General features: G+C 41.4%; 1 protein-coding gene across 1 annotated transcript in view; it reads right to left on the reverse strand.

Annotated features, from left to right (window-relative positions):
- LAMA1 (laminin subunit alpha 1) overlaps positions 1–17,112 on the reverse strand; it is a 185,188-nt gene that overhangs the window by 29,529 nt on the left and 138,547 nt on the right. The window contains exons 41-48 of the mRNA XM_088469670.1: positions 16,326–16,428; positions 15,960–16,076; positions 14,662–14,844; positions 13,171–13,325; positions 9,814–9,957; positions 8,282–8,415; positions 7,969–8,119; positions 6,725–6,849 (exon numbers count right to left, since the gene is read on the reverse strand). Coding sequence (XP_088325796.1) covers positions 6,725–6,849; positions 7,969–8,119; positions 8,282–8,415; positions 9,814–9,957; positions 13,171–13,325; positions 14,662–14,844; positions 15,960–16,076; positions 16,326–16,428 — 1,112 coding nt within the window. The remainder of the gene's footprint in view (positions 1–6,724; positions 6,850–7,968; positions 8,120–8,281; positions 8,416–9,813; positions 9,958–13,170; positions 13,326–14,661; positions 14,845–15,959; positions 16,077–16,325; positions 16,429–17,112) is intronic.

The raw sequence follows: 17,112 nt of genomic DNA on the forward strand, positions 1-17,112 counted from the left end.
ATGCTCAGGAGACAGGGAAGGGACCATAACCAAAAACAGGTCAAATGTGAATCTGTGGGTCACAGTCTACTATTCTATATATAACCCTAATACATGGGGGGTGTGGTATATAATAAATTGACGGTCAAAATTTAGACATTCATTAGGTTGTCATGTCGTTATTTCAACGTATTCATGTCAACATTAGCCATGTTGACATTCAAGCATGTTGACAGCGGTGTAATGTCGACATTGTTGAAATGTCGACAATAAGTTTTTAGTGTGCTTATAACCCTAAGCCTAATGCAAATGTCAACATTTTTACAATTTCAACATTCTGCCAATGTCAATATTTTCAGGTATCGACATTAATGATGTCAACATTTTAACCATGTAAACATTAATGTCAATCTTCTGGTGTCAACATTATGAATGACGACTCAGTGACTGAATGCCTACACGAGGAAGTTGTATCAAGTATGAAGCATTGTTTTTTCTTAGCAACTGCATTAATAGCTAGAAGGAGTTCATGACCCATAAAGGTGCATACACACGCAACGATTTTTTTGAACGATTATCGATAATGATATCATTTAGCGTTCAATCGTTGAAAAAATCGTTCACTTTCTGAGTTAAACGATTATCGTTCATGCGCGATCATGTTTGTAGTTTGTAGTTCAGTCAGACTGACCAACTCAACGATTTTCACTAAGGGAATATGCAAAAAATTGTTTGTAGTTCAAAAAAATCGTTCATTTAGTTCCCTCGAAAAAATGAACGAAAATCGTTTACTAAAATCGTTCATTTACTAAATCATTGTGTGTGAAAGCAACTTTAGTAATAACACAAAGACTGCCCACACTGTGGTAAATGGGAAATCAGTTATGAAGCGATCAGCATGTCTTTTCATTTGCCCATGAGTCACACTTTAACAGAGAATTTAAACATGGAAGGCTTTTTGTAGACTGCAAGAAGATAAAATTAAGGCCCTGTTCTTGGCATCATTCTTTTTTCCCCTCTACACTTCCTTACTTGGAAATCTCATCAGCTTTTCCAGCTTGAACTTGTCCTCCCTCTCTATCCTCTCTCACATCTCTAGCATCCTTTCTGCCATCTCCTCCAGCATTTTCTTAAACTTAACATGGCCAACACCAAACTCATTGATTTTCCTCCTTGAATCGACCCTCCACCCTCCCCTTATCTCTTTCTCTTGATACCATCACCTTGCTTCTGTCGCTCACATCCGCTGCATGGATGTCATCCTCAACTCTGCTATCTCTTTCACTCTCCAGATTTATAACTCAGTCATGCTCTTTCTACAGCTGCAACGTTTCTCATATTCGGCCCTTCACCAGTTAGGCCACCAAAACTATCATCCACAAACTCACCATTGCCCGCCCTGACTACTCAGGCATTTTCTCTGTGGCTTTCTTCACATTTTCACATCTGTCTCTCCCCACTTCAATCAACCCTTAAATCTCATAACTGTCTCACTTTCCTCTCTCACCATATGGCATCAGACCCATCCTCTGCAACCAGCTCCATTGGCTATTTATTCATCTCAGATTCTAGATCATACTCCTCACTCTCACATATAATCCCAACTATTTTCCTAAACTGATCTCTGTTCATGCTTTCTCTAGACCTCTCTGCACCTCCTCCAACCACCGCCTCATCTCCATCCTGGATGCCTCCTCTAATGCCCACCTCCAAGATTTCTCCCAGTGTGCTGCCCCCTCTGGAACTCACACCCTCAGCTAGTTCATTTCAACCAGTCTCCCCAGATTTAAACCTTCACTAAAGACTTACCTTTTATTAAAGCTCACCAGCCCTCTTTATAACACCACTCATCTCCTCTATGCCTTCACCATGTATCCTTAACATCTCATATATATGTATGTTCGTATGTAAGCTATCACTGGCCGAACCATCGTACCTCTAGTACTCTCCCTAGCACTATGTCCATGGCAACCAATCAGTTTTGAAGTAACATTTATTAAGTACAGTCTATAAAATAATAGGTGTGAGCTGATTGGTTGCCATGGGCAACTTCTTCACTGGTCCGCTTCACTAAGTTTTTCACTGCTTGGTAAATAGACCTCTATATATGTTACAAGTACTCCGCTCCTCTGTCTCACAGGTTTGAAGAGTTGTGCACATCTCTGCAACTGGACCGCCCCTACGTGTACACTCAAGATACGTCATCAAATCTGACTGTTACTGTGTGTAGTTATCCTATTTCTCTATTCATGAAATACCCGCACTATAGATTTAACAAACTGAACATATTTTATTCATTATGGTGTCCACATAGGCTATGATCCAGAACTGTATGGAATCTGATCACTCACGTGGATCACCAAACAGAACAGACCCAGTAATCCAGTGTGTGCTGATTATGAAGATTGCTAGAGGTGCAATGTTGTCTGTCACCCATAACTAAACGTACAGGTCAATGGAAAACATGAATTTCCAGCTGGCGCAATCAAAATTACATTTTGGTGATGATGGTTTAGTGATTGGATCGAGCTATGTATTGTGCGGTGTTTTCATAACCAATTTAGCAACTGAAGCAGTAGCGTAGTACTACTTTACTAACAATACCACTGAGCAAACGTTTCCAAATAGTTACTTATAGCAAAACATTATAAATAGCTTTTTTAGGCAATAATTAAAATATCAAGCATACTGCATACTGCATAACACTGCTAATAATACTGGGCCTGATTCAGAGTTGGGAATAGAGAGAGAGATAGCACTTAACTGTGTACCTGGACAAACCATAATGCAATGCAAGGGGTGTAAATACATAAAAAAAAATTGCATGTAGGGTAAATACTGGCTGCTTTTACATGTAACCCACAAATACTGCACAGCTTTATTATTACTCTACAATTTAGATGTCCGTTTGGACACCTCCCTCCCATATCTAAATCTCTCTGCACATTTTAAATCTGCCCCACCTGCAGTGCAGCATGGTTTCACCAAGATGATCAGTTGAGAGAGATATCGCTCTCTATTCCCAACTCTGAATCAGGCCCACTGTGTATAACATACATTAATAAACTTTTAAAGTAATGTTAGTTCTGGTTTATGGGTCTGGCATGATTTTGCAGCACATAAATATAGCTTACTATCAACAAATAGGTCAGCAACAGTGAGTTGCCACTAGCTTCTGAATAATGTGAGGCCCCACCAGCCAATCAGGTTAAAGTAATTGATGACTTTCATTATATTCACGCACATATGGGCAACAGGCAATGCCATTTTAAATTCCCTGAGAACTACTCCCTAGGTGACCATATGTTGCCATCCACATTTACATATGTCATTTTGTGGCTGTATATATGACCTGCAGCATGAAAAATATCTATATTATTAATAGATTATGAAAGTGAGTCAGTTAGGATGAAAGTGTGCCAAGTTATGTTTTCTGCAGTAAATGAACATACTGTGAGTTATTACACACCACCATCTGCTGGCTTATAAAGATATTACATGCTGAACTCAACTATACACATTATGGGGTAAATTTACAAAAGTGAGAGTTTTTAGAAGTGAAGATGTTGCCTACAGCAACCAATCAGATTCTAGCTATTATCTTCTAGAAGGTGCTAGTTAAATGTTAAGTAGCATCTAATTGGTTGCCATGGGCAACATTTCCACTTCTAAAAACACTCACTTTAGTAAATATACCCCTATAAGTGCATTTATGCAAGAATATGCACACATTTCACCAGTTATGTGTCAGTTGAAATATTTACGGGATGTGTCCTCTTAGTATTATTTACTGTTAGTAGTGGTATAACTATGTTTAGGAAAGTGCTATAGAAATATCTACATTTCAAGAAAATTAAATTTTTATATAGCTAGTGGATCCTGCAAGCATCTGGAATATTTTAAAGACTGTTAGGGGTAAATTTACTAAGAATCGAGTTTGAGAGAGTTACAGTAGCATTCTCTGGAGAGTTTGGGCATTTTTTTCCACTCGCAAATTTACTAAGGACAAACTCGGGAGAGAAATCTCCTTTGCTACGGGAAAATACTGGAGAGTTAGCAAATTCTCTTCACTTCACCACTGGCTAAACTCGAGTAACTTTTCACTAGTGAAGATAGGATTTGGGAATTTACCAAGAGGAGAGTTTATAAACTCTCATGAGAATGGACAACACTCGTTAAATCAATTCACCTGCCTGTGAGCTGCGAGTTTGGCAGAAACATACACAGATCAGTGTGATCCATGTATGTTTCTGCCTGTAAATAGTAAATAAAGGGTTAAATAAAAAAAAAAAGTGAAGTAGGGCCCCCCTCCCAAAACCATAACCAGCCCCGGAGTGCACAGCCAGCCCTGGTTCCAAAAATTACGGGGAACAAAAAGTGTAGGGTTCCCCCGTTAGTTAGAAACCAGCACCAGGCTGCAAGGCCTATGCTGGTTATAAATATAGGGGGAAAAATGCGTAGGGTTCCCCCTATATTTAAAACCAGTACTGGACCCAAACCGACCGGGGTGTAATGCCACAGCCAGGAGACCCTATTACCGGGTCTACAGGGCCAAAGCATTAACACACTAAGCCGGTCAGCTCAAGCCGTGGATCTCAGGAGAACTTAGGGGAGGTGGGGACCCATCTCCTGAAACCCCAGGCTTGGTGTGAAACCTGGGGCTCTTCCCCGCACCTCTTGGCTGTGGGTATGGGGGTAATAATGTGGTAAATAGTTGAAAACTATTGTATTTTACAGTGGTACTACAGGTGCCAGCATGCCTGCCCTTTTATACTTGTGGAACTACAAGTGCCAGCAGGCGGCCAGCACCCGTACCTCCACTGTAAAATAAATAGTTAAAAAAACACACACACCGTCTAAAATAAAACTTTATTACACACCTACCTACCTCACTCACACATACTTACTTGCTTCTAGATGTTCACGTCCACTTGTCGCCGTAGAACCCATTTGGAGTACATGAAAAAAAGATCTTATACTCACATCCATCCTCGCGCTGCTCTCCGTAGCATCCAGGGGTCTTGGAGAAAAAACAAACCCTATCCATATACTTACTGTAATGTTGTATGTGTGTGACCACATACACCGTTACCCGGCTCCTGACTGATCAGTGTGAACTGTCAGGTGCCGACAGCCAATCAGCGGCCGCTGAGGGGGGAAACCCCTTCTTGGGGGCACCCCCACCTCCCCCGAGATCCCTGACTTGGGCTGACCAGCTTGGGGTGTTAATGCTTTGGCCCTGGAGACCCGGAAATAGGGTCTCCTGGCTGTGGCATTACATCCCAGTAGGTTTTGGTCCGGTGCTGGTTTTAAATATAGGGGGACCCTTATGCATTTTTTCCCCCCTATATTTAAAACCAGGACAGACCCGGCAGCCAGGTGCTGGTTCCTAAATTACGGGGGAACCCTACACATTTTGTTCCCCGTAATTTTTGGAACCAAGACTGGCTGTGCAGTCCGGGGCTGGTTATGCTTTTGGGAGGGGGGGGCCTACATCATTTTTTTTTACATTTAACTTGTTTTTTACAGGTACAAGACACAAGCAGCATTCACATATCTCATTGATATGTGCAGGCTGCTTGTTCAGGAAAGTTTTGCAGAGAAAAAACACTGCAATCACGGGAGACTAATCTCCTTCAAAACTTGCTACTCGGGGGAGATATCTCGATCTGCTTCACCATCGGCCATCTCACTCTCAGCTAAACTCACTTCTTTGTAAATTTGTGAGTTTCAGGAGTCTAAAATCACCTAAGTTTCGGCGATGTTAATCGAGTTGAAAAAAATAAAAAACTAGACCAGACTCTATTCTTAGCAAATTTACCCCTTAGACCAGGGGTCAGGGAACTTTTTACCTTTTACCCCAAAATATATTTAGATACGCCGACGTTAACCCCTTGATTTGAAAGGAAGGAAATTATATAGTAGTGCCCCCATCTAATGCCCCAATAGTTATGCCCCTGTAGCAGTGCCCCCATATCATGCCCCTGTAGTAGTGCCCCCATATCATGCCCCTGTAGTGCCACTTGTACAAAAAAAACACTTACCTTAATCCCGATCCTGCATCCGCCACCATCCTGTCCGCCCGGCTGCTCCTCGGAACTGTGGGAGAGACGTCATGACGTCTTTCCCATAGTGCGCATGGGTAGAGCCGGAAGCTGGAGTTCAGAAGAGAACTCCAGCTTCCGGCTAATGCGGCGCTGCAGGGAAGGAGCCGGGCGCCCGCTGGGAATAACGGCTTAGAGCGGCACAGCTGGGCATGCATATGAATCATTCTATATTATAGAATGATTCAGATTCATATGCATGCCCGGCTGTCCGTCCATTACCCCCAGGAATTCCATTTTTACCCCAGTTCCCTGACCACTGCCTTAGACTTTGACAGCACAAAATGTGGTGGCAAAATTTTCCTGGTGATTTTGTATATTGTACACTTTGTTATGCTGTAGACAAATCCTCAATTTGGTAGCTATTTTCAAAATGTAAATCCCATATAGATCCAAACAGCGCATAACAGTGTTGGCTACCTATTTGAATGCACTTTTCATGCCTTCATCAATTTGTGACTAGTACAGTAAAAGTGAACAGTTGTGAGCAAGCCCTCAGCATAAGTAGACAATCTATTACTTCTTACACTTCTGTGACAAAATTTAACACTACAATATTTTTAACAGCATACATGGGAAAGTTTCATTAATAAGGAAATATATCAACAGAAGAGGAACATTATAAAGTATCCAATCAATACCTTCCAGAGCAACCAGCACACTTTCCATGCCTCTGCGCATAGTTCCATAAGCCAAAAGATTTCCCATTGAGAGATGCTTCACCCATACAGCCTTTAAAATCAGTTGTTTGGACTGTTGGTGATTTCTAAAAAACATAAAAACAATACTTTAAAACAAAAAAAGATTATGAATAGGTAATTGATTAAAACTGTGGGTCTGATTCAGTACAGATCGCAAATGCGATCGCGGCTCTCACTGCGATGATATGCTAATCCACTGCGATCGCTATGCCATCGCAGCATGACATAGGGACACCCACCTTACCTTACACACATCTGTAATACTTAGCAAGACTGTGACATCAGGGTTAAAAAAGAGTACCATCGCAGCCTCACGCACCCTTGCACAGACCTTAATCAGAATTTGCTAACCTTCCTGTATGCAGTGAGAACTCAGGCTGCATAAGGCATCGCAGAGTCTAATTTATGCATGCCCCTGTAACGACGTTCAAACGTCCTGGCACATCTGCGTTTCACCTATCACCCAAAACCCACCGTCACCAACCCCAGACGGTACTTCCTGTCAATCACTCTGCGATGGGTCTACATAGCCACTGTGATCGCAGTCCCGATCACTGTGGAGTGTTTGTGCATGCGCAGAATGCAACAATCGTCCGTCTGCGTATGTAATCGCACTTGCAAGTCAAGCTGAATCAGGCCCTATGTTAGTAGCAAAGGCTTTGGTTACATTTTTTTTTATTACAAAATAGGGTAATCTATTGCTAATAAGCTAACAAATATGAAATCAGTAAATCAGTAATTGAAATCAGTACTTGAAATCAGTAATCATCACAGTCTGAATTGGGTAGAGACATGCAAAGTACCTCTTATTTGCGTGTTTCGCCCAGCTATGCCAAGTTAACAGCTTAATAGAAATGTACAAGGAACTCTTATTGTTATAAATGTACTATGGTGCTATTCCCAGTTATATAATAATTTACTGGATATATAATAATTTACAAAACAATACCATTCACAGTGTTTGTGGCATGGAATTCAACATTAAAAAATGAGGATTGACAACAAACACCCCGGCTACAAGCCACCTTGACATTATTAATACATTCTTCTTTAAGGATGTTAATACTGTATTATTTACTTTTAGTCTTAGTGCAATGTACAATAAATGGTTGCATGTGTTGTTTATAAGCTTTTTACATTTTTTGGCATAAACATAGCCAGAATGCATCATTGGTATGCAATACCTGTATTCCACCAGCAATTCCCCCAACAAACATTAGCGTGGAATTATCCACATGGAGAATGGATGATGCTCCTGGAGAAGTTGATGTTTTTGCTGAGGTTTTCTGAGATGAGTTGATTTCTTCTATGCTCAGTGTGCCTGATCTCCCAAACCTGGTACAAGAAATGAACAATGGTAAATGAATGGTTCAGTGCTAACTTACTGTCTCTAGTTTGCTAACTAGGGCACAATGAGAAAATCCTAACAAGAGAATTACATAGTTAAGGTCTGCGAGACATGAAGACAGTGAAAATACAGACAGTGAGTACTTTTACCTTGTTGCGTGTATTTTATGCCATTTGTTGTTGTTTATTTGGATATCTGGGTCTTCAAGCCTTGTTGCTCCACTGCCCATGTCCCAGAGTAGAGAGACTTTACCCTGACGCATTTCTACAGCCATGAAATCAGCCTATCAAGCAGCAAAAAATAACATGATAATTTATTAACAGTTACTTATATAGTTACTTATAGAGCACCAGCTAATTATGTTGTGCTTTACAACTGATAAACTGTGAAGTCTTCTTATACAAATGAATTATCTAGTTAATCTTCAATAAATATTACTAGCTACCATGGGTATAAGTTACTCTGCCTTATTTTACTGTGGCTTTATTTTTGTATTAACATTAACAATCAGCTGAGATACAAGAAACTGCCATTCATATGTTCTTATTCTACAGCGCCCCCAGGGTCAGGATGAACTTTCCCAATATGTGTTGCTGTTGCTATACATAATGAAAGGTGCAATTTTATGCACTGAAACAATATGGCAATAGAGCCTTGGAACTAGTCACATCACATGGGTCCCTTATGATTATTATTGTTTATTTTCAATACAGACAAGAACAATGTCTCACAGCACTGACAAGAACCATGCCTTACAGCTCTGAAAAGAACCAAGCCTCACAGCACAGACAAGAACCATGCCTTACAGCTCTAAAAAGAACCAAGCCTCACAGCACTGACAAGAACCATGCCTCACAGCACTGACAAGAACCATGCCTCACAGCACTGACAAGAACCATGCCTCACAGCACTGACAAGAACCATGCCTCACAGCACTGATAAGAACCATGCCTTACAGCTCTGACAAGAACCATGCTTTACAGCTCTGACAAGAACTATGCCTCACAGCACTGTGGTTGTGGGTTTGATTTCCATCCTGTGCTTGCATGGGTTTCCCCTGGCCACAATCCAAAAATGGCATACATTCAGTAGCCTGACACAGGGGATGCCGGCACTTAGAGTATCGGCGCAGGCATCCCGACCACCATCATCCTGACCAACATCATCCTGAAAGTAAGTAGCAGGGTTGGGGGAGGGTAAGGGTTAGGCACTAATGGGGGAGGATTAGGTTTAGGATGCGGGGTGGGGCAGAATAGGTCGAGGGGGAGGTTAGGTTCAGGCATCAGGGAGGGAGGGTTAGGATACTGGCCGTCAGGTGTCGGTAATCTAACCCTGTCAAGATGCCGGCGTCGGGATTTTTACCACCGGGATCCCGAGCACTGGCATCCCGTACCCATCCCACCAAAAATATACTGGTAGGTTAATTGGCTCCCAAGAAAAAAAAGCCATAGTGTGTATGTGGTAGGGAATATAGATTGTAAGCTCCACTGAGGACTTGTGTGAATGGCCAAATATTCTCTGTAAAGCTCTGCGGAATATGTGTGCGCTATATAAATAACTGGTAATAAATAAATTTACACAGCGCAGTATGTTAGGGGGATGACAGAATTATATTACATACAAAAACAGGAAACAGATGGTAAAGACTTATTTGTCATTTTATATAGCTAATATCACTCACCATAGTGTTACTGCCCATGTAAAATAGAAGGTTGTCTGGCTCAGTGGTCTTAACATTTAATGTCAGAGTATTGAAGTTAGAAGAGCGAATCTCAGGGTGGTAGGAGCGCACACAATCCCTGTCTGCAGAAACAGCTACTTTAATCTGAAAAAAGGAAAAGAACAAATCACAGTTGCAAACCCTTAGTAGTCACAAACTGATGAAACAGATGTCAAATATATAATATAGGGCAGCGAGGTTCCATTAGTAGCTTCATGAGTTATGTTTCCATGGGATGCATAGCTAATGATATTTGATCATGTTTGGTTGCACCTCTTAGGAGTGCGAACAAAAATGAGCAAAGCTTTTATTCCCATAATGTCTACAGAAGAGTAATATATGGAGCCATAGGGCTGAATGAAATGGCCTCTGTGTATCTAGTCGCCAGGGGCATATTAAGAGAGGATGGGGCCCATGTTCATTCCCCGACTGGGGCCCCCTCCTCTCTTCCCTGCTGCCGGCAGCAGACTGATGTGGCTGGCCGGCCACAGCAGCATTAGTAGACTCTGGACACTAGAGTGTGCTCAGAGTCTACTGTGCATGCGCAGGTCGCCATTTCCTCACTACGTTTTGTGCAGGGCTGAGACATCAGAGAGGTAAGTATACGATAATATGGGTGCAGGGTATGCGGCGCGGGTCCCCCCTGGACCCAGGGGCCTGTGTGCACTGCACACCCTGCGCCCATTATAGATACGCACCTGATAGTCGCGTAGAAGCAGTTGTAAAAGTGCAATATAGTCCACTTAGAAAAGTTAAGGAAATTAAAAATTAAATTGACATATTTTCCCCTGAAATTTAATTCTTTAATTGAAAATAAGATGATTTGTAATATAATGTTATTAACTATGTGTATGCCGCCTTCTGATGGAAAAATACGATAAAGATGTAACACAGCTTGTTGCTGAGGGCAAAATGAGCAGCATCGCTTTGTATTAGCTCCACCTATTCAATATGGTGTTGATGTCAATAGAGCATTAAAGTGAGTGTGGAGTGCCATGAGTGCAGTACTTGAGGAAGTGTGGTATGCCATGTGTACAGTGATTGAGTAAGTGTGGAATACCATGTGTACAGTACAGTGTGCTAGTAAGTTTGTGGTATGCCATGTGTACAGTACTTGAGTAAGTGTGGAATGCCATGTGTAGTGTTCTAGAAAGTTTGTGGCATGCCATGTGTACAGTACTTGAGTAAGTGGGGAATGCCATGTGTACAGTGCTCTAGTAAGTTTGTGGAGTTCTATGTGTACAGTACTCAAATAAATGTGGAATGCCATGTTTACATTGCTCTAGTAAGTTTGTGGCGTGCCATCTGTACAGTACTCAAATAAATGTGGAATGCCATGTTTACATTGCTCTAATAAGTTTGTGGCGTGCCATCTGTACAGTACTCAAATAAATGTGGAATGCCATGTGTACCTTGCTCTAGTAAGTTTGTGGAGTGCCATGTGTACAGTACTCAAATAAATTTGAATTGCCAGGTGTGCAGTGTTCTAGTAAATCTGTGAAGTGCCATGTGTACAGTACTCAAGTAAGCGTGTAATACCATGTGTACAGAACCAGAGTAAGTTTGGAGCATCATGTCTATACAGTAATTCTCCAGTAAGTTTGAAGTGTCATGTTTACAGTACTCTAGTAATTTTGGAGTGCCATGTCTACAGTACTCTCGTAAATTTGGAGTGCCATGTCTACAGTACTCAAGTAACTGTGGAGTGTCATGTTTGTGCTGTGTGTTATTGCCACATCAAACAAGTTCAATATGTAATTTAAAATTGAACTGGGAATGATGGGGTCATAATATTAAATTTATTTATTTATTGGATTAGATTAAAGTATGTTCCTCCACCAACCCAAACTTTTAGGAAGGGTGCCACATTGTAGGACAATCATATGTAGACAACACTATCTCCCCTCCACCAACACCCTTTTCTCCCAACCAGTAAGAATTGCAAACAGGAATAAAGCTGGTGCTGGAGAGACTCTGGGCCTGATTCAGACCCCTCGCAAGCGCTTGAGTGCTCGCGAGCAGGTCGATGGTGTGCTCTGCGCACACGCAGCGGCTGCACTGCGCGTGCGCAAGCCCCGGAGCGAGAGAGAAAATCTCTCGCTCCGTGGCTCGCTGCAAAAGGGGCAGCTGTTGATGTTGATTGACAGCTCGCCCCATTTTATAGGCGTGGCCGGGGGGGTGGCCTCACAAACGGAGGCGTTTCCAAGCGAACGCCGGCCGTTTGTGGGCGGCCCCACTGACATCACCAGTGATGTCAGTGAGAGAGCTTCCAGCTCTATTAGAACCAGAAGCTCTCTGGGGCTTGCAGCTACGAGACCCTACCACAAGGGTCTCATCGCAAGCCCGATGGTCGCGATGGTCTTGACCATCGCGACCATCATCCTGGCCGTTCGCAATAGCTGTGGGTGGTCACCCACAGCTATGCGAGCGGCCAGGAGGCCGCTAAAAAAAAAAAAAAAAAACGCCCATATTCAGAGCGAGCGCTCTTTCAGAGCATCCGTCTCTGAATCTCTGAATCAGGGCCTCTTCTCTGATTGTGCAATTTATTAGCATGTATTATGAGCGGAGGACGCTGATTTCAGTAGTCATCCTCTTGGTTACTGGTCAGAAAATCTGGCGGTGGGACGATAGCACTGCCATGGTTGGGCACACTACAATGTGACCTCACCCCTTGGTGAATAGGTGTGTGTGTTGGGAAGGTTACTATTTTATTTGAGAACCATTATAACAAAACAGTAAATACTTTAAATGAATAACTAAACCTGATAGCCTCCACATTATATTTTATTTGTAAACCCATCAGCTTGTGAGTGTGATATTTCAGTTGAGTTTGAAAATCATTATTTATCACCAGGGCCGTGGACAGCAGGAAAAAATAATGTTATTTTGTACTTTGCTACAAAAATGTTGCAGCTGTCAGATTACCCTTATAGGCTGCAAATTAGCACCAGCACAAATTAAGCCCTGGTAAAGTGAAGCTGCCAACCTCTTACAGGAGTATTTACATATTGCATGATATCTTGAATTACTGGGTATTGTTCTTCTGTAAGAACTAAAGCAGGCACCCATTTCGTTATTGTTTTATGTATATTAAAATTTCAATGGACATCTATTATTGGTTTGTGTATATGAAACTTACTCTGACATATTCATTTGTTTAAATTAGCTACTTTTAATAAGAAAATAATGACAAGGATTATGAAGGAGATACCTTAAGTCCTGCAATCAATATTTTATCACACTCTATACCACCCCTACTACTAGAAAATAAATACGTGTATTAGTATTTACTTAAATGTGTGGGTCCAGTGCACTTACCGATGCAGCTTGTTTCCGTACACGATTAATCAGTTCTTTTATTTCAGATAGGTTTCTGCTAAGGTTCTCCTCAAGCAATTTTAAGGGTTTCAATCTGTCCAGCAAAATATTAGCTTGTGTTTCCACTTCCTTAATTCTATTCTCTGCCGATATAGCTAAAACAATGAAAGCAGACAGCACTGGTATTCTTTGCCAGGATGGAACTCACAATTGCTTATAAGATATTATTTACTTCTAGCAGACGTTTTTATATGTAGTATATCACTTGTAATTGGCAATGTTTAGTATTATCGTGTTTGATGATACGTTTTTATTTCATGTGAACTAACTGTACTAACTGAAGAAGGGAAAACATATCTTAAAAGCTTAATATACCAAATGAAAAGAGTATTACCAAGTAAAATAGTTCTAGGCTTGTATATGATTATAGTGGTTTGAGATGGGTAGCAATATTTTTCAGTTTACAGTTTCATAAAGAAAAGAATTACCGTATATACCTTAGTATAAGTCGACCCGCATATAAGCCGAGGTACCTACTTTTACCACAAAAAACTGGGAAAGCTTATTGACTCGAGTATAAGCCTAGGGTGGGAAATGCAGCAGCTGGTAGTGCCCCCAGTAGTAATTCCCCCTGGTTGTGCCCCCAGTAGTAATCCCCCCTTTCAGTGCCCCCAGTAGTAATCCCCCCTGGTAGTGCCTCCAGTGGTAATCCCCCCCTTTTAGTGCCCCCAGTAGTAATCCCCCCCTGGTAGTGCCCCCAGTGGTAATCCCCCCTTTTAGTGCCCCCAGTAGTAATCCCCCCCTGGTAGTGCCCCCAGTGGTAATCCCCCCCTTTTAGTGCCCACAGTAGTAATTCCACCTTTTAGCGCCCCCTGTAGTAATCGCCCCAGGTAGAGACCCCTGTAGTAATCGCCCCCTGGTAGTGACCCCTGTAGTAATCGCCCCCTGGTAGTGCCCCCTGTAGTAATCGCCCCTGGTAGTGCCCCCAGTAGTCACCCCCCCAGTAGAGAGAGACGTAATAAGAATTAAAAAAAAATCACTTACCTGAAACCCCCCGCTCCTGGCCCGCCGCTAACAGCTCCTCCGGCCGCTTTGAATGGGAGAGACGTCATTACTCATGACGTCTCTACCATTACCCACTGTGGGAGCCGGAAGATGGCTCCCGCAGTGTGAGCAGCAGCAGGCGCTGAGAGTCTGACAGACTCTCAGCGGCTGCTGATTACAGCAAACACACAGCTGCCGGCTCCGGCGGCTGTGTGTTTGTGCTGTGTAGCGCTGACCGAACTCCGTCCGGTCAGCGCTACACACTTCACTCGAGTATAAGCCGAGGGGGTACTTTTTCAGCACAAAAAATGTGCCGAAAAACTCGGCTTATACTCGAGTATATACGTGTCATTAGGAAAACTGTACAAGTTTTCCTGCACATATACTACAATATCTGAAATATTTACTATGAGGTAATTTTTATGTGCGGTGCTGCAGGCTCCATACCAGTTATCGATGAGTCATCCAGAAGCTCCTTTGTCTTCTGCAGGGTGTCATTGACCCTGGACAATGTAGATGTGTCTTTAGTCAGCTTTAGGTTGAAGTTCATGATATGGTTTAAGGTTCCGACTGCACTGGCATTGGCAGACAAAGCCAGATCTTTAACATCCTGGAGTGTAGCACTTGTATCTGGTAAATAAACCAAAATAAGACATTACATATATGGTCATTTGTGTGTTTAAATTCATCCCAAATCAACCCAGAAGGCAAATATTATATTTTGTGTTTTTTTCATAATTACTGGCAATTACTGATATGACCAAAATAATAAAAAATACATTAAGGTTTGAATGGAAGTGAGAATCCAAAATAATCTCGAATATACAGAAGATATATTTTTATTACATCAGACCACCAAAATCTACTGTCATGGCTATATAGGCATAGACCTACTATAGGAATCTATGAATTAGTACTGCAAAAAAAAATATATCTCCCTAGATATATCTGCTAATTAGGTAATTACTCAAGCTTACAGAGCGGTCAGGGTTCCCTGATCGTATAAAAGCAGAAAGCTGTATTCTTGTTTTGGTTGGTTGCTTTTCTCAAGATGCACTGTCATAATGTACATTCCGAGGGGTGAGGTGGAGAGGTAACTATTGTACAGTATATCTGAATATTCTGTACTTCTACAAATCACAGCATTATTGTGATGAGCATTGTATGATTTAGGCCCAGATTTATCATGGAGTGATATGCTTGTTATCACTCGTTACTAATCTTAAATGGTGCTCCAACCAATCAGCTCCTAACTCACTTTACAGGCTGTCTTTGAAAAATGACATTTAGAAGCTGATTGGTTGGAGCACCATTTAAGATTAGTAACAAGTGATAACAAGCATATCACTCGTTGATATATCAGGGCCAAAATCAGCAATATACAGTACTGTAGCTAATGTAGCATATTATTAAAAGAAATATATAAAAAATACAAGCTGACTCAGAGCCCTTTTTCTGGTCGACATATTTAACTACCTAGGAGTGAATTAACAAAGCTCTTGTAAACTGCATTTTATTACAAAACCATTTCAGGATGACAACTTTACATTAAGCCGCACTGACATCAACCATAAGCAATGTCATTACTACCTGTACAATTTGGACCAGGATGACTAAATAGTTCACTAAGTACAAAATATCACAGTAGCTGTATCTTTATACAGCGCTTAAGGCATGAACACTTGAATTCTCATTACAATTTTTATCAGAAAGTGATAAAAGGACAGCTTGTATATAAAACTTACCATTTGGTAAAGATCTCAGAGCACGCAGCTGCTTGTCTATCTGCCCACTAAATGCACGTGTATGGTTTTCTATCTTATCCACTTTTGTCTTCAGTCCTTTCAAGTGAAATATAACTGCTATTGGAGCAAACAGATCAGGTTTAGCACTGAGATCTTACCAGCTACAGGGACAGGTACAGTATGAAGAACCGATAAAGTTCCCCAGATTGGCTATCATCATAAAGCTTGTGGTATTAATCTACAACAGAATTACTGAGCAAGCCGTGTCTTTCAGGAATACTACACAGAAAACGAAAAATGATGGATAAAAGCAGTAGGTGTTTGTCCTTCATTTACTCATGTTTAAGATAACATTTTAAACAATACCTTCTGTGTTTCGACTTAAATTTTTGGATTCATCTAGTAGCCTTGTGCTGATCCTCATGGAATTCTCGGAAGTGAGATTTAAAGATCCCCCTGGTTCAGATACCTTTGGTTTGAAAAAAAAATTAACAATTATTAAAATTTACAAAATTGTTCTAACTCGGCCAAGATTTGCATTGCTTAAAGAACACAGAAGAGCAAATGTGTATAATTTTCAAAAATAGATGCTATTAACCCAATCATATTTTTTAACTTTGTCAGATGCAAACATTAACAGATAAATGTGTAATATAATGTATGTTGCACAAGTTTTTCTTGGTTCTATAGAGGAAATACTAAATTCGCATGCAGAGATTAGGATGCTATTAGGAACATTGTTTGTTGGCGTATACAGGAAGTCTGTGATGGTTCTAGTTGCTTTAAATAGCAGTTTCTTGACGGTTATAACGTAACCCGTAAGTGCTTGTCTAGCCTGCTGTTGAGCTCAGTTGCTTGATGGTTATAACGTAACACGTAAGTGCTTATCTAGCCTGCTGTTGAGTTCAGTTGCTTGACGGTTATAACGTAACACGTAAGTGCTTATCTAGTCTGCTGTTGAGCTCAGTTTCTTGACGGTTATAACATAACCCGTAAGTGCTTGTCTAGCCTGCTGTTGAGCTCAGTTGCTTGACGGTTACAACGTAACACGTAAGTGCTTGTCTAGCCTGCTGTTGAGCTCTTTTACCTTGACTACTGCTTTGCTTATTCTGCTACTTTGATCAGCTATAACCTGTGTCCCCCATATCTCTCT

This window comes from Taudactylus pleione, unplaced genomic scaffold (genome assembly GCF_031769625.1).
Source record: "Taudactylus pleione unplaced genomic scaffold, aTauple2 ptg000093l, whole genome shotgun sequence".
In the NCBI taxonomy this organism is placed as follows: Eukaryota; Metazoa; Chordata; class Amphibia; order Anura; family Myobatrachidae; genus Taudactylus; species Taudactylus pleione.